The 21,729-nt window shown below is 36.2% G+C and overlaps 1 protein-coding gene across 28 annotated transcripts in view; it reads left to right on the top strand.

Annotated features, from left to right (window-relative positions):
* Nucleotides 1-21,729, top strand: part of RPS6KA6 (ribosomal protein S6 kinase A6) — a 206,716-nt gene that overhangs the window by 92,563 nt on the left and 92,424 nt on the right. For 11 of the 28 annotated variants that reach the window (XM_085008807.1, XM_013990943.3, XM_085008819.1 and 8 more), the window contains 3 exons: nucleotides 10,866-10,947; nucleotides 11,617-11,697; nucleotides 15,188-15,267. The exons of 11 other annotated variants lie outside the window; for them this stretch is intronic. In XM_085008807.1, coding sequence (XP_084864933.1) covers nucleotides 10,866-10,947; nucleotides 11,617-11,697; nucleotides 15,188-15,267 — 243 coding nt within the window. The remainder of the gene's footprint in view (nucleotides 1-10,865; nucleotides 10,948-11,616; nucleotides 11,698-15,187; nucleotides 15,268-21,729) is intronic. 6 more of the 28 variants (XM_013990944.3, XM_085008822.1, XM_085008808.1 and 3 more) reach the window with 3 other exon arrangements.

Raw genomic sequence — 21,729 nt, 5'->3', positions numbered from 1 at the left:
CTTAGATTGCAGATATAAGTGACATCATATGGTGTTTGTCTTTCTCTTTTTGACTTACTTCACTCAGGATGAGAGTCTGTAGTTCCAAACATGTTACTGCACTGTGGCATTATTTCATTCTTTTTTATGGCTGAGTAGTATTCCATTGTGTGTGTGTGTGTGTGTGTGTCTGTGTGTGTGTGTGTGTATCACATCTTCCTAATCCAATCATCTGTCGATGTCTTGGCTATTGTGAATAGAGCTGCAATGAACATGTGGGTGCATGTGTCTTTTTTTAAGGAAAGTTTTTTTCAAAATATATGCCCAATAGTGGGATTGCTGGGTCATATGGTACTTACGATTTCTAAAGTATAGATTTCTAAGGTATCTCCATACTGATTTCCATAGTGGATGTACCAGCTTACATTCCCACTAACAGTGCAGGAGGGTTCCCTTTTCTCCACATGCCATCCAGCATTTGTTATTTCTGGACTTGTTAATGATGGCCATTCTGACTGGTGTGAGGTGGTATCTCATGGTAGTTTTGATTTGCATTTCTCTTATCTATTCAGGTCTTTTGCCCATTTTTCAATTGGGTGGTTTGCATTTTTTGCTGTTGAGTTGTATAAGTTGCACATATATCCTAGAGATTAAGCCCTTATCAGTGGCATCCTTTGAAACTATTTTCTCCCATTCTGTAATGTCTCTTTTTTTTTTTCTTTATGGATTCCTTTGCTGTGCAAAAGCTTCTCAATTTGATGAGGTCCCATTGGTTTATTTTTGCTCTTATTTCTGTTGCTTTGGGAAAGTGACTTGAGAAAATACTCATAAGGTTGATGTCAGAGAATGGTTTGCCAATGTTCTCTTCCAAGAATTTGATGGTATCTTGTCTTAGATTTAAGTCTTTCAGCCATTTTGAGTTTATTTTTGTGCATGGTGTGAGGGTGTATTCTAGTTTCATTGCTTTGCATGCAGCTGTCCAGGCTTCTCAGCAATTCTTGCTGAAAAGTCATTTTCCCATTCTATGCTCTTGCCTCCTTTGTCAAAGATTAATTGACCATAGGTGTCTGGGTTTATTTCGGCGTTCTCTATTCTGTTCCATTGGTCTGTCTGTCTATTTTGATACCAGTACCACACTGTCTTGATAACTGTGGCTTTGGAATGTTCCCTGAAATCTGGGAGAGTTATGCCTCCTGCTTGGTTTTTGTTTCTCAGAATTGCTTTGGCAATTCTGGGGCTTTTGTTGTTCCATACAAATTTTTGGATAGTTTGTTCTCGTTCTGTGGAAAATTTCATGGGTAAATTGATAGGCATTGCATTGAATCTGTAGATTGCTTCGTGTGGTATGGCCATTTTTACAATATTAATTTTTCCAATCCCAGAACATGGTATATCTTTCTATTTCTTTACATCTTCTTTAATTTCCTTGATTAAAGTTTTATAGTTCTCAGCATATAAGTCCTTTACCTCCTTGGCCAGATGTATTCCCAGGTATTTGATTTTTTGGGGTACAATTTTGAAAGATATTGTATTTTTGTATTCCTTTTCTAATATTTCATTGTTAGTATACAAAAACACGATTGGTTTCTGGATGTTAATCGTATATCTTGCTACTTTGCTGAATTTGTGGAACAGTTCAAGTAGTTTTTGGGTTGAGTCCTTAGGGTTTTCTATATATAGTATCATGTCATCTGCATACAGTGATAGTGTTACCTCTTTTATTCCTATGTGGATGCCTTTTATTTCTGTTTGTGTGGTTGCTGTGCCTAGGACTTCCAAAACTATCTTGAATAATAGTGGTGAGAGTGCACGTCCTTTTCCTGTTCCTGATTTTAGTTGAAATTCTTTCAGCTTTTCTCTATTGAGTATTATATTTGCTGTGGGTTTGTCATCAATGGCTTTGATTATGTTAAGGTATGTTCCCTCTATACCCACTTTGGTGAGAGTTTTGAACATGAATGGATGTTGGACCTTGTCAAATGCTTTTTTGGAATCTATTGAGATGATCATGGGGTTTTTGACTTTTCTTTTTTGAGTGTGCTGTATGATGTTGATTGATTTGTATGTTGAACCATCCTTGAGTACCTGGTATGAACCCCACCTGGTCGTGGTGTATGATCTTTTTTGATATGTTTTTGGATTCAGATGGCTAAAATTTTGTTGAGAGTGTTTGTGCCTATATTCATCAAAGATATTGGCCTATAGTTTTCTTTTTTTGGTGGTATATTTGTCTGGTTTTGGAATTAGGGTGATGGTGGCATCATAGAATGTCTTTGGCAGTGTTCTTTCTGCTTCAATCTTTTGAGAAACTTTAAGGAGGTTGGGCACCAGTTCCTGTTTGTATGTTTTTTAGAATTCTCCTGTGAATCCATCTGGTCCTGGACTTTTATTTGTAAGGAGTGTTTTTATGACATATTCAATTTGATTTCTAGTGAATGGTCTGTTCATTTGACGTGTTTCTTCTTGAATCATTTTTGGCATGCTGTAAATCTCTAGAAAGTTGACCATTTATTCTAGGTTGTCAAATTTGTTAGCATACAATTGCTCACAGTGTTCTCTTTTGGTTTTCTGTATTTCTGTAGTATCTGTTGTGACTTCTCCTTTTTCATTTCTGATTTTGTTTATTTGGGTTTTTTCTCTCTCCTCCTCTTGGTGAGTCTAGCCAGAGGTTTGTCCATTTTGTTTACCTTTTCAAAGAACCAGCTCTTGGTTTTATTAATTTTGTCTATTGTTTTTTGAATCTCTATTTTATTGATTTCCTCTTTGATCTTTATGATTTCCTTCCTTCTGGTAATTTTTGGTTTTGTTTGTTCTTCTTTTTCTAATTCATTTAGGTAGTGGGTTAAGTTGTCGATTTGATATTTTTCTTCTTTTTTGAGGAAGGCCTGTACTGCTATGAATTTCGCTCTGAGCACTGCTTTTGTGGCATCCCACAGATTTTCAGTGGATCTGTCTTGATTATCATTTGTCTCAAGGTATTTTTTAATTTGCTTCTTGACTTCCTCATTGACCCATTGGTTTTTCAGTAGCATGTTGTTTAGTCTCCATGTAGTAGGTTTTTTCTCATTTCTTTTCCTGTGTTTGATTTCCAGTTTCATACCATTGTGGTCAGAGAAGATACTTGAAATAATTTCTATATTCTTAAATTTGTTGAGGTTAGCTTTGTGATCAATTCTTGAGAATGTTCCATGTGCACTTTAGAAGACTGCATTTTCTGATTTTTTTGGATGTAATGTCCTGAAGATGTCAATTCAATCTAACTTTTCCATTGTTCCCTTTAGGATCTCTGTCGCCTTATTGATTTTCTGTCTAGAAGATTTGTCTGTTGTTCTGAGTGGGGAGTTAAAGTCTCTTAGTATGATTGTATTCCCATCCATTTTTCCTTTTATGTCAGTTAATATTTGTTGGACGTATCTGGGTGCTCCTATATTAGGGGCACATATATGTTGATGATAGTAATATCCTCTTCTTGAATGGATCCTTTAACCATTAAACAGTGTCCTTTGTCTTTCTTTGTGGCCTTCGTTTTAAAGACTATTTTTTCTGAGTATTGCAACTCCTGCTTTTGTATCTTGTCCATTGGCATGAAAGATCTTTTCCCATCCTCTCATGTTCAATCTATATGCATCCTTTGCTCTAAGGTGAGTTTCTTGTAGGCAGCAGATTGAAAGCTTTTGCTTTTTTATCCAATCTGCCACTCTGCGTCTTTTGATTGGAGCATTTCGTTCATTGACATTTAAGGTGATTATTGATAGACACGTATTTATTGCCATTTTAAACTGTTTTCCGGTTGATTCTATGTTTCTCTTTTCTTATTTTCTTTTTTGTGTTGGAAGGTTTCCATTTATTTTATGCTTGAGTACTTTTCTTTTCCCTTTTTGTGAATGTAATGTTTGGTTTTGATTTGTGGTTGCCCTGTTTTTTAAGCAGGTTAAGCCCTTACTATATCTGCTTGCTTTTTCCTGATAGTCATATAGGCTCAGATGCATCATTAAAATAAAAGAAAGAATCTGTATTTTCTTACTTTCCTTCCCCACATTGTATGATTTAGATTTTTTTTTTAACATCTTCATGTTTAGATCTGTATGCTGGCTTATTTAAGTGACTGCTTTCCAATTGTGGTTTCCTCCATCCTAATTCTTCTTTTACTGTTTTTTTTTTTCTCTCTCTTTTTAATTTAGAGAAGCCCTTTCAGTATTTCTTTTAGAATTGTTTCATATTGCTCTACTCTTTTAGCTTTTGTTTGTTGGAGGAATTCTTCATTTCCCCTTCTAATTTAAATGATATTCTTGCTGGATAGAAGATTCTAGGTTGCAAATTTTTTTCCTTTCTTCACTTTAAATATATCTTGCCACTCCTTGCTGGCCTGTAGTGTTGCTGTAGAGAAAGCAGCTGATAGCCTTATGGGGGTTCCCTTATAATTAATGCTTTGCTTTTCGCTTGCTGCCTTTAGAATCCTCTCTTTATCTAACTTTTGCCATTTTTATTATACTATTATCTTGGTGTGGGCCTGTTTGGGTTCAGTGTGTTTGGGGCCCTCTGTGCTTCCCGTACCTTGATATCAGTATGCTTTAGATTTGGAAAATTGTGAGCCATAATTTCTTCAAATATGTTTTCAATCTGCCTTTCTTCCTCTTTTCCTTATGGAATTCCTATTTTGCATAGATTGGCCTGCTTTATATTATCCCGTAGGTCTCTCATATTGCTGTCATGTTTTTTCATTTGGCTTTCTGTCTGCTGTCCTGATTGGGTGGTTTCCATTATTCTGTCTTCCACATCACTAATTCATTCCTCTGCATTATTCATTCTGTTCTTTATTGCATTAAGCTAGGTTTGTATCTCGGCAAATGAATTTTCTAGTTTTTCTTGGCTCCTCCTTATATTTTCTAGTTCCTTTCTAAAGGAATCTGCATTACTGTTCATATCCTCTCTTAATTCCTTCAGTGTTTTCAATACCTCCCTTTTGAACTCAATGTCTGTGTGACTGCAAAGGTCTGTTTCATTCTTGTCTGCTTTAGGTGAATTCTCCTGTTCCTTTAACTGGGAATGGTTTCTGTGCTTCTTCATCTTGCTTGCGTTTTTCTTTTTTCTGTGTTGTTTGAGGAAGCCAAACCGTAGTCTTGTAAGGCTGCTTCTATGCAAGAATACTCCTGTGTATTTTTTGGGGGGTTACTATTTATTTTTGGTGTGGGAGTTTGAATCTTTGCTGTCTCTTTCTTTGGTGTGAGCAGGCCTTTGTTTCCAGGATGCTCAGTGTGTTTTCAGGGAGAAGGAGGCAATGGGTAGGGCCAGCAGTCAGTCCCTGGTCACTGGGCTCTCAACAGCAGCATGGATCCGCAGGAAGGTGGCACAGGCTACTCCTAGTTGCAGGGCCCTGGGAGATGGTAATGAGCTCCAGGCAGATCTACAAAGTTACCAGAGCATTTGGCAGAAGCAGCAGCAGGGTGTGTGAGTTCCCAGGGGAGTGAGAGCAACAACAGCTAGTGTTCGATTGCAATGCCCTCCTTTGAGGTGTTTGGAACCGAAGGCAGTGACTGCTCAGGGACCCCTAGTGGTAACAGGCCATGACCACCTCTGGAGTCAGTGATAACTGTGGTGGTTTGCCTCCATCACCTGTAGAACTTGCATGAAGAAATCCACCTCACTTAGCCCACATAGGAGGTGCTGTATAGGTTGCTGCTAGTTTCAGGATGCTGGGAAGTGACAGAGATCAGGTGTGTGGGTACTGCCTGGAACATTTGGCAGTGGCGACAGCAGGGCAGGTGTGTTCCCGGGGGTGCGAGAGCACCAACAGGTGGTGTTTGGTCACAGTGCCCTCCTCTGTGGTACCCTTTAGGTGAATGGGGCTGTAAGTGATTTTTATTCAGATATCTCCAATGGCAGTGGGCCACACCCACTCTTGTATTAGGGATAACTTTCCCCTAACTCCTGCAGACCACACAAGAAGCACCCTGTCCCACTTAGCCCACGCAGGAGGTGCTGCACCAGTTGCTCCTAGTTGTAGGGTCTTGGGAATGGACAGTGATGAGGTGTCTGGGGGTCACCCAGAGCATTTGGCAGTGGTAGCTGCAGGATGGGTGTGTTCCCAGGGGAGTGAGAGCAACAGTGTATGGTGCTTGGTTGCAATGCCCTCTTTTTTTTTCTTTTTTGGAAACCCCTGAGGTGACTGGGGTCGCTGGTGGAGCCCACTCTCAGGCCCCCAGTGGTGGCAAGCCGTGCCTCCCTCTGGCCTCTGAGATGACCGCCACAGTCTGCCACTGCCACCTGTAGATCATACAAGAGGCACCACGTTGCACTTAGCTCCCTTATGCCCTTAGCCCACACAACAGGTGCCTGGCCACTGGTAGCCTGTACAAGAAGTGCCTCATCTCCCTTAAAGGAGCAAGAGGCTTCTTGCAGCCCCATAGCCTCCACAGTGCTGCCCCACCCTCTAAGCCTGAGGGCATGCACATGCTCCAGGGCAGGGAGTTTCCTCCTCTCCCCTCCCCAACAATGGCGCCTTGCCTCGCCTGTGGGTCTGGACCTTCTCCTGGGTTCCCTCTGCCATGGTGTTCCCCTCCTTAGCCTGTTGCACTCTGTTCCTTAGCCCATCATGCCATCCCCTGTTCTCTCCCAGGGACTGACCTCCAGAGTTTGAGCCTCAGGTCCCTGTACCCCCCACCCCGCCAAGCATCTCAGGCTGTGGTGTCCTGGCCAGCGGTTCAGATGATCTGTGCGGCTCTCACTATGCTTTGCTGTTCTCAGTGTAGCTGCTGCGTTTTCCTCGGCAACTTTGAGGTCCTACAGCTCTCACTCTGCTTTGCTGTTCTCAGTCCAGCTTCTGTGCTTTTCTTGGCGACTTTGAGGTCCTGCCAACTCAGGCGATCTTTCGTCAGTTCGGTGGCTCTCCAGGATGTGGGTTCCTTTTCTCCTTCACTCCTCCCTCTTTGGAGTGCTAGTCCTGTCCTGATTCCTTTTCTCTCGCTCTCTTTTTTTCTTTTGTCCTACCCAGTTATGTCAGGAGTTTCTTGCCCTTTTTGGCAGTTTAAGTTCTTCTCCCAGCATTCAGTTGATGTTCTGTGTGAGTAGTTTTACATGTAGATATGTTTTTTTTGATGTGTTTGTGGGAGAAGCTGTGCATAACCTCTTACTCCTGTGGCATCTTGCTCCACCTGGGATAGATATGTTTTTAGATTGCAGCCATGCAATTTCCTCTGTAGTTGGTCATGAAAAGAGCAGAGTGAGATGATATTTTCTTATGCTAGGAAAGTTTACCCGTTAGACCTGAAAAGAACAAATCAGGTGATTAACGATTACCTCTCTAGACTGTGAATAATGGCTTCTATTAGATACCATATTGATATACTGGTGAGTATTTTAAGAGCTAGGGGGAAAGTGCCTGCATTGTGTGTCTTTCTGAAACCCTAAACTATCTCTTTCTTCCATAATTACCTCTTTTTATCCCCATACTCCATTCTTTTCAACCCCACTAGGGCTGTGTCCTAGAACAGTGGTTCTTAAAACATGGTCTCACTACCCCTGGACATCCGCATTATGCTTTCAGTGGGTTCTCAAGGTCAGGACTACTAGATACTATTACTAAGATATTATTGGTAAAACCTTTGGACAATCAAGGAAGTGATTTTAAACTATATCAATAATCATTATCTTCTTCAATGCTGCACAATTACAGTTGAGAAAATGCAAGTTTTACTTAAGAATGTCCTTGATGAAGTGTTAACAATGATTAAATGTATCACATGTCACACTTCTTTTTAATATTGTGTGATGAAATGAGGAATACACATAAAACACATAAAGTTTATTAGCTGCATACCAAAAGAGGATGATTGTCTCAAGATAGAGCACTTGTGCAGTTTTTTTGAGTTGTGAGTGAATCTAGCCACTTTTATTCATGGAACACCATTTTTACTTGAAAGAATAATTGGCAAACTATGGTTACTTAAACTTGGGTATTTGGAAGATTTTTTTCTCAAAAATGAATGGAGTGAACCTATTATTTAATGGAAAACAACTCTCAATGTTTTTGTCAATGATAAGATTTGAGCTTTTGGAGTTCCCGTCGTGGCGCAGTGGTTAACGAATCTGACTAGGAACCATGAGGTTGCGGGTTCGGTCCCTGCCCTTGCTCAGTGGGTTAATGATCCGGCATTGCCGTGAGCTGTGGTGTAGGTTGCAGACGCGGCTCAGATCCTGCGTTGCTGTGGCTCTGGCATAGGCTGGTGGCTACAGCTCCGATTCAACCCCTAGCCTGGGAACCTCCATATGCCGCGGGAGCAGCCCAAGAAATACCAAAAAGACCAAAAAAAAAAAAAAAAAAAAAAAAAAAAAGATTTGAGCTTTGAAGCAAAACGTTAGAATTTTGGAAAATTTTTATTTGACACTGTATGCTTGACATCTTCTTGATACTTAAAAAACTTTCCTGATGAAATTGCTGCTTGTCAACATTTGGAATATCTGCATAACTCAGTGGATCAGTGCTTTTGAGATCTACTTTGTGTGTGTATTCTGTCTAACCCAGTTTGAATGATATTCTGTGATAATAAAGCCTGATTTAACACTGTTCATTATTAAGATATCCATTTTATTTTCTAATGAATCTTTGTCATAAGGGAGACTGAAGGTAGACTGTAGTTATGTTAAATTTGACGCTGTACTTGAATTCCTACTATTTTCATCAGTGAAAAATCATGGGTTTTTTTGAAATATCCATTCCAAGTTTAAATCCACTAAAAACATCTCCAAGGAATAAAGTTAGTGAAATTTCAGTGTCATGATTTATATTTCATTGGAGTTCTACATTTTTTTGGGAAATCCTTGTTGGATTTCAAGTAGATCTTAGACAAGAAAGTAAAATAGAGTAACAGTTTTTTGTTAGCTCTTTCAGTATAGAAATGTTTATGGTGATATGCAAAATTTATGATTTGTTTCAATTCCTGAACTTTTCTTTTGTCCAAAGATAGTTTTATGTTGCAAAATCAACCATTTGTTAATATGTGAATTCTCTTGATTACTCCCAAGTGTGGTATGAATTGTTATGGCTCACTGTAAGACATGTTCAAGAACTGAGAGTAAGCATTTACAAATCTCTGTGGAAATTTGACAAAGTAATTTTATATGTAGAATCCATTAGTATAAGAAGAATTTGTATTTTATATGGCATTTAAATTTAATTTTTCTAGATAATTCATTTTGATAATATTTTATAAAAGTTTGGTCTGCATTGGATTTGGAGGAAAGGAAAAAAAAGACTGGTTGGTCTACACAGAAAGTGTGATAAGCACTACCCTAGATGAGTGTGGAAACTAAACATCAAATGGTTCTTGAGTTTAGGTCTGATTAAAAAGGATAGCAGAAGCAGACATTTGTTGAAGTATACACTCCACCCCCTACCCGCCCGGTTGGCTGATATGTAATTATCACATAAAATATTTGGAATAAAGGGTTTTGAGCTTAGGAAAGAGGCAAGGCAAAAATTACTCAAAAGTTCTCCCATCTGCAGTTTTTTGTGAATAAGTTAGTTACTTGATCATACTGTAAATTTAAGGAACACTTGAATAGAAGTTGTTTGAGTTAAGGATGGCAGGTTGAAGCAGTGAACACGTTTTACTAAATAATTAAAAAATAAAACAACCCTTTCCTAATAAATGACTCATAAAACTGTAATATATTCATATTTATCTTCATTGTTGAGGCATTTTAAAGCTTAGCTTTTAATGAGTGATTATCTTTGAAAGTATGAGATATTATCACTTCCGCTTACTTGTTTTTTTTTTTTATTTTATTTTCCCACTGTACAGCAAGGGGGTCAGGTTATCCTTACATGTATACATTACAATTACATTTTTCCCCCACTATTTCTTCTGTTGCAACATGAGTATCTAGACATAGTTCTCAGTGCTATTCAGCGGGATCTCCTTGTAAATCTATTCTAGGTTGTGTCTGATAAGCCCAAGCTCCCGATCCCTCCCACTCCCCCCCGCTCCCATCAGGCAACCACAAGTCTCTTCTCCAAGTCCATGATTTCTCTTCTGAGGAGATGTTCATTTGTGCTGGATATTAGATTCCAGTTATAAGTGATATCATATGGTATTTGTCTTTGTCTTTCTGGCTCATTTCACTCAGTATGAGATTCTCTAGTTCCATCCATGTTGCTGCAAATGGCATTATGTCATCCTTTTTTATGGCTGAGTAGTATTCCATTGTGTATATATACCACCTCTTCCGAATCCAATCATCTGTCGATGGACATTTGGATTGTTTCCATGTCCTGGCTATTGTGAATAGTGCTGCAATGAACATGCGGGTGCAAGTGTTTCTTTTAAGTAGAGCTTTGTCCGGATAGATGCCCAAGAGTGGGATTGCAGGGTCATATGGTACTTCCGCTTACTTGTTACCTTTAAACAGTTTAACTTTCATTTGTTTATTGACATATTTGCCTTCTTGATCCTTTTCCCTGGCAGACAGATAAGAAGTTCCTCTAATTTCTTATTATAAAATAACATCCCTGGTGATTTCTAAAATGGAACGGTAGGGAAATAGAAATGAAGGTATCAAATTAATAGTCATCGTATTTTTTGCTCCTTATTAATAAGGTAACAAAAAGGAGGTTAGGTCTTATAAGGATCTCCCTTAGCTCAAATTGTCTTTTGTTATAATTTTTATCTCTTACATCACAAACTTCTCAAATTTTCTTTTTTGTAACAGTATTCATGGGAGTGTGATTTACTAAATGAATGAAAGTGAGAAAATGTTAACTAAGAGTATAATTTAGGGAAAGGTATATCTTTATAAAATTAGAAAAAAACGCAAGGCCATGTATGTGTTGTATAGCAGGAATGGCGTGAAATGGAAATTTCACTTTCTAAATTTTAATTCCCTGTTAGGTTTTTCTTGTTAGAAAGAAGACCGGTCCTGATGCTGGGCAGCTCTATGCAATGAAGGTGTTAAAAAAAGCTTCTCTAAAAGGTAGAAAATTTGAAAGCTTATTAAACTAGAATTTGGTGGAGCTTGTTTTAAGAAGTATGGTGTGTATTCCTTGTATGAGTAGATTTAGTTTCCTTTTAATGTTAGTAATTGTTACAGGTTTCTAGAGGCAAGTGATATTTTTAGATTTGATATTGGCATATACCCTAATTTAGTGAAAGTGTATCCTGTTAAAAAACTTAATGGGATAAAAGTGACGTTTTATTAATTTAAAGTGAACTTATTTTATTAAACTATGTATTTTTATTTCAAGATTCTTATTTTTTTTTGTTCTATTTGTGTTGGTATAGCATATTGAGAAAGCACAGCCACCCTGCATATATTTATATACATACACTTTCTTCTAGGCTGTGATAACAATAACACTAGCTCAATTTTAATAAATAAACTGATTTGAACAGTTGAAAATTAATATAGAATAAATGCTTATTTGCCAAATGCCTATTTATCACTTTAACCCATCTCTCTATCTAAGCTGATTTTGTTGGCTTTCTGAGAATGTGGTAATTACTGTATAGGAACATGTAGACTGAAAATTTAGGCACTTATAAATTTATTTTTTTATTTTTAAGTTTGATGAATTATTGATGGGATCACTACTGAAATTATATATAAGAGTAATATAATATTCTACTCTTCTATAATTTTTAGTTCGAGACAGAGTTCGGACAAAGATGGAAAGGGATATACTGGTGGAAGTAAATCATCCATTTATTGTCAAATTGCACTATGGTATGTAATATTTTTTAAAGAATTTGTGGAATTACAGAACTAAGATTTCCTTTCAGATAGTAATATAACAGGAGATAAATACTTTAAACAGAAAATGAATACTGAATGATTTAATATATTCGACTCTGAGAATATATTTATCTGAAATAAGTATTAATATCCAGCTTAGTTGCACTTTCTGTATTTGTTGGTTAACTTGTCTATGGTAACAAGGTAGTGTCTTCTAATTACTTGTCTGGTAGTACTTCTGTACTCTACTAGGCTTTACTTCCAGGGATCTTAAGCTATAAACTACTGTGATATTTTATTTAAAACATTCTTATGTTTGGATGGGTTCTTTTTACATTTTCATGATGAGCATATCAACTTTATTTCCTCATTCAATTGAAGAGGACTGTATATTAGTCTATTTGAGTTATTTTTTCTTATATTTGCCAAGGGAGGTTACTATTAAGAAGTGATAGTATAATGGAAAGAACATCAATTTGGAGTCAGTTCTGAGATTGTATAAAAATTTGAGATACAGTTGATTTATAGTATTGTATAAGTTTAAGGTGTATCACATTGTGATTCACAATTTTTAAAGTTATATTTCATTTATACTTATTATAAAATATTGGCTATATTCCCTGTGTTATACTGCGTAGCCTTGTGGCTTATGTATTTTATATGTAATAGTTTGTACCTCTTAATCCCCTACCCATCTCTTGCCCCTCTTCAATTTCCTCTCTCTAGTAACCACTAGTTTGTTCTCTGTATCTGTGAGACTGTTTCTATTTTGTCATAGCCCTATTTGGTTGTAATTTTTAGATTCCATGTATAAGTGATATCATACAATATTTGTCTTTGACTTATTTCGCTAAGCATAATGTCCTCCAAGTCCATGCATGCTGTTGCAAATGGCAATATTTCTATTTATAGCTGAATAATATTCCATTGTGTGTGTGTGTGTGTGTGTGTATATACACACACATATATATGTGTATATATACATGTGTATATATACATATATGTGTATATATGTATGTATGACTTCTTTATCCATCCCTCTGTTGATAGATAGGTTGTTAGGTTGCTCCCATATCTTGGCTATTGTAAATAATGCTGCTGTGAATATTGGGGTGCACCTGTCTTTTTGAGTTAATCTTTTCATTTTCTTTGGTTATATACCCAGGAGAGGAATTGCTGGATCATATGAGAATTTTATTTTAAATTTTTTAGGAACCTCTGTACTAATTTATACAATGGCTGCAGCAATTTACATTTCCTTTGACAATGTGCAAGGGTTCTCTTTTCTTGCCATTCTTGCCAAATTTTTTATTTGTAGGTGTTTTTTTTCTTAGGACTGCACCCATGGCAGATGACAGTCCCCAGGCTAGGGGTCAAATTGGAGCTACAGACACAGCCATAGCAATGCAGGATCTGAGCTGTGTCTGCGACTTACACCGCAGCTCATGACAACGCTAGATCCCCAACCCACTGAGCCCAGCCAGGGATGAAACCTGCATCCTCATGGATACTAGTCAGATTCATTTCCGCTGTGCCACAATGGGAATTCCTATTTGTAGTTTTTTTAATGACAGCCATTTTGACAGGTGCGAGGGGCTACCTTGTTGGAGTTTTGAGACACAATTTTTCTGACAATTAGCGATGTTGAGCATATTTTCATGTGCTAGTTGGCCATCTGTATGTCTTCTTTGGAGAAATGTCTATTCAGATCTTCTGCCCATTTTTCCATTTTTTTTTCTGATGTGAAGATGTATGAACTGTTTATTTATTTTGGATATTAACCCCTTATCAGTTATATCATTTGAAAATGATATAACTCCCATGAAGTAGATTGCCTTTTCATTTTGTTGATGGTTCCTTTGCTGTGCAAAAGCTGTAATAGAGCCCATTTGTCTGCTTTTGCTTTCTTCCTTTGCCTTAGAAGATACATCCCAAAAAATATTGCTCTGATTTATGTCTAAGAGTATTCTGCCTATATTCTCTTTTAGGAGTTGTATGGTTTATGGTGTACATTTAGATCTTTAATCCATTTTGAGTTTATTTTTGTGTATGTTGTCAGAGAATGTTCTAATTTCATTCTTTTTCATGTAGCCATCAAGTTTTCCTAGTACCACTTACTGAAGAGACTGTATTTTCTCCATTGAATGTTCTTGCCTCCTTTGTCATAGATTTATTAACCATAGGTCCATGGGTTTATTTCAGTGCTCTCTATTCCTTTCTATTAATCTGTGTGTCTGTTTTTGTGCCAATGTGATACTCTTTTGATTACTATAGCTTTTAGCATGGTCTGAGTGTAGTACCTCTAGCTCTGTTCTTCTTTCTCATGATTGTTTTTCGTATTCAGGATCTTTTATATTTCCATACAAATTTTAAAATTATTTGTTCTAGTCCTGTGGAAAATGCTATTGGTATTTTGATATGGATTGTATTCAATCTGTAGATTGCCTTGGGTAGTATCGCCATTTTAACAATATTAAGTTTTTCAGTCTCTGCAGTACTGAGTTTTAATCATAACTCCATTGCTGATTTAATGTAAGCTTGAGATTGTGACATTTTGCTTCCTTGGGGAATTCAAAAGCATAAACATTAAAGCATCGATGCACTCTACTGTGTCACTCTCAAGTTTTGAGATTTAAAAGGGTAGCAGGTATTGATTTTATTCGTAGGTAATCTTGACAAATAATGCATTATAATATGTACCTAACTCTCTATAAAAAACCTTCTAGAGTTTCCACCAATTATTCTTTCATTCACCATTACCCTAATGGAATGAAATTAGTAATAGTATCTAAAGTTCTCCTTCCTTGAATCTCCAGGATATCATTAATCACCAAACACCAATATTATGTAAAGCACTATTAAATTCATTGGGCTCTAGAGGTGAAATAATCCCTGATATCAAGAAATTTATAATCTATAGAGAACACAGATCTGTAAGAAAAATTGTGTAAATCAAAATGGGTTAAGTATTATAAGAGGAAAAAAATACATAAGACATAAAGAAATAAGTACAATGGGATCTCAAAAGTAGTAGCAAGTAATTCTGATGGGGAAGAAGTTAGGATGCTGTAGGGAAATGTGAAAAGGGGGAAATCTTTAACTGAAGCAGTGGCATTATTTTATTTTATTTTTTTTTTTGAGCTTGACAGAATTGGTAGATTTTCAGCAGGTGGGAGTTCAGGCAATTTTAGAAGAACACAGTGCTCCATACATATATCAGGAAAACAATGATGTTGTGTACAAGTTTCTTTGTAAAGTTGATTATGTCCTGGGAAGGGATTTATAGCTTTTTCAGCATTAGATTTAGTTTTGAGATAATTTAATCTAATAATGGACCATATGAGTAAATGCTTAATTTCTTTATAGTGTTTAGTGATAAAATTCTAAACTTCTATGTTAATTAAAAAGTATACTATGCTTTTTTAAGCCTTAAAAATGTTGTTATAAAAATTGTTGTTACTACATTCTAATTTCTAATTAGCCTTTCAGACTGAAGGAAAGCTATATTTAATATTGGATTTTCTCAGGGGAGGAGATGTCTTCACAAGATTATCCAAAGAGGTGGGTATTTGTAAATTTTGCTGTATTTTATTGAAACAAAAGTAGGAAAAACATGTTTTTTTTGCTAATTACTTTTTTCCTATGGAAATTTTAAATAATTAATCTGTTTGTTTTGTTGCATAGTATTTAGTGGATGTGCCAGTTAATGACATTTATTGTATACTTGTCATTTAGATCATCTCAGTGTGTTACTCATTATTTTCTTAGGCACACAATCAGTGTAAATAACTGGATGAAGTAGATATGGGCAATTCTAGGACTTTGGAGACTCAAGCTACCAAAATGCCAAAATGCCCCTGGGAGTAGTGTTTAATTTATTCATGTTCATTTATTTATGTCTCCTTTTTTTAAGAGCTTCACCCATGGCATATGGAAATTCCAAGGCTAGGGGTCAAATCAGAGCTAAAGCTCCTGGTCTACACCATAGCCACAGCAATGCCAGGTCCGAGCCACGTCTGCAACCTACTCCACAGCTCATGTCAATGCCAGATCCTTAACCCACTAAGTGAGGCCAGGGATTGAACCTGCATCCTCATGGATATTAGTCAGATTCGTAACCCACTGAGCCACAATGGGAGTTCCTAATTTATCCATTTTTAAAACAGTTTTCTGGAGGTGCTATTGACACACAATAAACTGCACATAAATTACATGCTCTGATAAATTTTGACATTTGTATAAACTTGTGTAACTGTCAAACCAATCAAAATATTTAGCCTATCCATCATCTCCAACAGTTTTCTTGTGCCCTTTTGTAATGCTTCCTTCTTGCCCCATCCCTGCTCAGTCTGCTTTCAGTCAGTGGTTTGCGTCTAGGACTTTATATAAATGGAATCACATAGTATGTGTTCTTTTTCTGTCTGGCTTTCTTAGCTTAATTATTTTTAGATTCATCCAAATTGTTGAATGTCTCAATAGTTCACTTTTATTGCTGAGTAGTGTTCCACTGTATGGATACACAGAATTTGTTTATTCATTTACCTGTTGATGGATATAAGGGTTGTTTGTAATTTTTGGATATTACTAATAAAGCTGCTGCAGACATTCATGTACAAGTGATTGTGTGGACATATGTTTTTGTTTTTCATGGTTAAATACTTAATGAGTATAATGACTGGGTTATATAGGTCTGTATTTTAACTTATTCTAAAGACACTGTTAAACTCTTTTCCAAAATGGTTATATAATTTTTAAATTTCCACCACCAGTATATGAGAGTTTCAGTTGTTCCACATCCTTACCAGCACCTGGTATGGTCAGTCTTGTTATGATTTTCAATATTGAATAAATATGTAGTGGTACCTTATCATGGTTTGAATTTTTTTATTGCCCTAACAGCTAACTGAATGTTGAGCTCTCTTCATGTGCTTATTTGACATCCTTCTATCTTCTGTGATAAAATGTCTGTTTAAATATTTGAAAATATTTTTTTCTGGTCTATGGTTTGTCTTCATATTCTCTTTAACAGTGTCTTTCAAAATGTAGGCATTCTTAATTTTGATGAAGTCTGATTTATAATTTTTTTCCTTTTACGAAATGTGTTTTTTTGATGTCTTGTATAAGTAATATTTGCCTAATCCCAGCTCACCAAAAGTTTCTCTCCTGTTTATCCATCTTAAATTTGTAGTAGTTGCATCTACTAACCACAGACTCCCAATCCATCCCACTCCCTTGCCCCTCATGTTTGGCAACCACAGATCTGTTCTGTATGTCTATGAGTCTGTTTCTGTTTTGTAGATAGATTCATTTGTGCCATATTTTGGATTCTACATATAAATGATATCATACGGTATTTGTCCTTCTCTTTCTGACTTACTTCACTTAGTACGATAATCTCTAGTTTCATCTGTGTTGCTGTGAATGGCATTATTTTGTTATTTTTTTATGACTGAAAAAATATTCCATTGTATATATGTACCACATCCTCTTTATCCATTCCTTTGTTCATGGACATTTTGGTGGCTTCCATGTCTTAGCTATTGTGAATAGTGATTCAGTGAACATAGGGGTTCATGTATCTTTATGAATTATAGTTTTGTTAAGATATATGCTGAAGACGGAGTTCCCGTCATGGCTCAGTGGTTAACGAATCTGTCTTAGAACCATGAGGTTGCAGGTTCGATCCCTGGCCTTGCTCAGTGGGTTAAAGATCTGGCGTTGCCGTGAGCTGTGGTGTAGGTCACAGACGTGGCTTGGATCCTGTGTTACTGTGGCTCTGGTGTAGGCCCGGCCGCTACAGCTCCGATTCGACCCCTAGCCTGGGAACCTCCATATGCCAAGAGAGTGGCCCAAGAAATGGCAAAATAGACACACACACAAAAAAAGATATATGCTGAAGAGTAAGATTGCTGGATCATATCATAATTCTATTTTTAGATTACTGAGGAACCCCCATATTGTTTTCTATAGTGGTTTTACCAATTTACATTCCCAACAGTATAGGAAGATTTCCTTTCCTCCATTACCTTCTCCAGAATTTGCTATTTGTAGTCTTATTTATGATTGCTATTCTGATGAGTGTGAGGTGGTACCTCATTGTAGTTTTGATTTTCATTTCTCTAATAATAATTAGCTATGTTGAGCATCTTTTCATGTGATAACTGGCTATCAATATATCTTCTTTGGAGAAATGCCTATTTAGGTCTTCTAACCATTTTTCAATTTGCTTCTTTTTTTGTTGTTGTTGAGTTTTATGAGTTGTTTGTATACTTTGAAGATTAAGCTCTTGTCAGTTGCATTATTGACAACAATTTTTTCCTATTCTATAAGTGATCATTTTAGTTTTTTAATGGTTTGCTTTGCTGTGCAAAAGCTGTTAAGTTTGATTAAGTCCTATTTGTTTTTTTCTGTTTTTATTTCTATTTCCTTGGGAGACTCAGAAAACATGTGTACAGTTTATGTCAGAGAATGTTTTCCCTATGCACTCTTCTAAGAGTTTTATGGAGTCATGTCTTGTGTTTAAGTGTTTAAGCCATTTTGTGTTTATTTTGTGCATGGTGTGAAGGTGTGTTCTAGTTTCATTTATTTACATACAGCTGTCCAGTTTTCCCAGCACCACGCGCTGAACAAACTGTCTTTTTCCCATTTTATATTCTTGTCTCCTTTGTTGAAGATTAATTGATCATAGGTTTCTGGGTTTATTTCTTGGTTCTCTATTCTGTTCCATTGTTCCGTATATCTGTTTAGGACAAATACCACCGTGTCTTGATTGCTGTAGCTTTCTAATATTATCTGAAGTCTGAGAGAGTTATGCCTCCTGCTTTGGTTATTTTCTTCAGGATTGCTTTGGCAGTTCTGTGTCTTTTATGGTTCCATATAAATTTTTGGATTATTTGTTCTCGTTCTTTGGAAAATGTCATGGGTAAATTTATAGGGATCCCGTTACATCTGTAGACTGCTTTGGGTAGTATGGCCATTTATATGATATTAATTCTTCCAACCCAGGATCATGGAATATCTTTCCACTTTGAATCCTCTGTTATTTCCTTAATTAATGTTTTAGAGTTCTCAGTGTGTAAGTGTTTTACCTCCTTTGTCAGATTTATTCCTAGGTATTTTTTTGGTGAAATTTTAAAAATTATCGTTTGTTCGTATAAAAAAACTGCAAACAATTTCTGAATGTTAATCTTGTATCCTGCTACTGTTGCGAATTCATTTATGAGATCGAATAATTTTTGTGTGGAGTCATTAGGGTTTTCTATGTATAATATCATGTCATTTTCATATAGGGACAGTTTTACCTCTTCTCTCACAATTTGGATACTTTCATTTCTTTTTTTTCTTTTTTCTTCTCTTTTTTTGTCTGATTGCTGTGGCTAGGATTTCCAATACCATGTTGAATAAAAGTGGTGTGAGTGTGCATCCTTGTCTTGTTACAGATTTTAGTGGGAAGGCTTTCTGCTTTTTTCCATTCCATGTTATGTTGTCTGGGGGTTTGTCATAAATGGCTTTTATCATGTTGAGATATGTTCCCTCTGAACTCACTTTGGTTAAACTTTTTATCATGAATGCATATTGAATTTTGTGAAATGCTTTTTCTACATCTATTGAGATGATCATTTTTTTTTTTACTTCTATTAATGTGGTATATTATATCAATTGTTTTGCATATGTTGAACATCCTTGTGGCATTGCTATGAGTCCCACTTGGTCATGGCATATGATCTTTTCTGCGTTGTTGAATTTTGTTTGCTAAAATTTTGTTGAAAATTTTTACATCTATATCATCAAAGATATTGGCCTATAATTTTCTTTTTTGGTAGTATCTGTATATAGATTTAGTATTAGTGTGTTGGTGGCTTCATGAAATGTCTTTGGGAGTATTCCTTCTTCTTCAGTTTTTTGAAAGAGTTTAAGAAGAATTGGTGTAAGTTCTATGTATTTTCGGTAGGATTTGGCTGAGAAGCCATCTGGTGCTAGATTTTTATTTGCAGGGAGTTTTTTTTAATTATATATTAAATTTTACTTCTAGTGATTGACCTGTTCAAGTTATCTATTTCTTCTTGATTCAGTTTTAGTGGGCTATGTGTTTCTAGAAAATTATCCGTTTCTTCTAGTTTGTCCAATTTGTTGGCATATAATTGTTCATAGTTCTCTTAAGTTCGTTTTTTTATTTCTGCAGTATCATTTCAGATTTCTCCTTTTTTGTTTCTTATTTTGTTTATCTCTCTTTGTGAGCCTGGCCAGAAAGTTTATCAATTCTGTTTACCTTTTCAAGGAACCAGATCTTGGTTTTATTGATTTTTTTCTATCTTGTTAATCTCCATTTTATTGATTTCCTCTAGGATCGTTATTTTTCCCATCCTCCTGCTGACTTTTGGTTTTGTTTGTTCTTTTTCTCATTCTTTTAGGTTGTAGGTTAGGTTAAGTTCTTTATTTGAGATAGTCTCTCTCTCTCTTTTTTTTTTTTTTTTTTTTTTTTTGAGGAAGGCCTTTATCACTATGAGCTGCCTCTTAAGAACTGCTTTTGCAGCATCCCATGGATTTTTGTATGGCTATGTTTCATTTGTCATTTGTTTTAAGGTATTCTTCAATTTCCTTTTTTCATTGACCCATTTTTTTGTGTGTGTGTCTTTTTAGTGCTGAACATGCGGAATATGGAAGTTCCTATAGGCTTGGGGTCGAATTAGAGCTACAGTGGCCAGCCACAGCCACAGCTGTGTCTGCAACCTATACGACAGCTCACAGCAGTGCTCTCTCCTTAACCCACTGAGCAAGGCCAGGAATCAAACCCACATCCAACTAGATACTAGTTGGATTCGTTTCCACTGAGTCACGATAGGAACTCTTATCCATTGGTTTTTTAGTAGCATGTATAATCTCCATGTAGTCAGTTTTTTTTTTCTTACTTCTTTTCCTGTGTTTGGTTTCTAGAGGTTTCATGCACTTGTGGTCAGAGAGGATGCTTTTTCTTTTTTTATGGCCACACCCACAGCATATGGAAGTTCCTGGGCCAGGGACTGAATCTGAGCTGTGGCTGCAACCTACACCACAGCTGTAGCAACACAGGATCCTTGAATTCACTGTGCTGGGCCAGGGATTGAATTCACATTTCTGCAGCAACCTGAGCCACTGCAATTGAATTCTTAACCCACTTTGCCACAGCCAGAATTCCAGAAGATGCTTGAAGTGATTTCAATACTCTTAAATTTGTTGAGGTTATTTTTGTGCACCAGTATATCTTTCATGCCAGAGAATGTTCTATGTTTACTTGAAAAGAATGTATATTCTGGTATTTTTGAATGTAATATCCTGAAAATATCAATTATGTCTAACTGTTCTATTGTGTCATCTAGGATCTTTGTTGCCTCATTGATTTTCTGTCTAGAAGATCTGTCCATTGATGTGAGTGCAGTGTTAAGGTCTTCTATTATTATTGTATTCCCATTAATTTTTCCTTTTATGTTTGTTAGTATTTGTTTTATATATTTGAGTGCTTCTATATTAGGCGCATGTATGTTGATGAGTGTAGTATTCTCTTCTGGAATTGATCCTCTTATCATTAAATAGTGTCATTCTTTATCTTTCTTTATGGCCTTTGTTTTAAAGTCTGTTTTGTCTGAAAGGAGTATTGTGAGTCCTGCATCCTTGTTTCCATTTGCATGAAATATCTTTTTCTATCCCCTCACATAAAATCTATGTGTGTCCTTTGTCCTCAGGTGGGTCTGTTGTAGGCAGTATGTTGCATGCTCTTGTTTTTTTTTTTTTTTTTTTACTCAGTCTGCTATTCTATATCTTTTGATTGGACTATTTATTCCATTGACATTTAAGGTATTTATGTATATATAAGTATCTGTTGTCAATTAAACATTGTTTTCAGTTGATTCTGTTTATTTTTTTGTTCCTTTCTTTTTCATTTTGTGGTTTGATGATTTCCTTTTATTTTATGCTTGTGCCTCTTTTTGGTTTTTGTGAATCTATGTTTGCTTTTGGTTTGTGGTGACCCTGTTTTTCATGTATGTT

This window comes from Sus scrofa, chromosome X, assembly GCF_054392235.1.
Source record: "Sus scrofa isolate SSC_HxYL_T2T_F1_AM1 chromosome X, Sscrofa_HxYL_maternal_Yorkshire_Landrace_v2.0, whole genome shotgun sequence".
Lineage (NCBI taxonomy): Eukaryota > Metazoa > Chordata > Mammalia > Artiodactyla > Suidae > Sus > Sus scrofa.
Note: the sequence above shows the minus strand (reverse complement) of the source record. Positions and strands in the feature narration are given on the sequence as shown.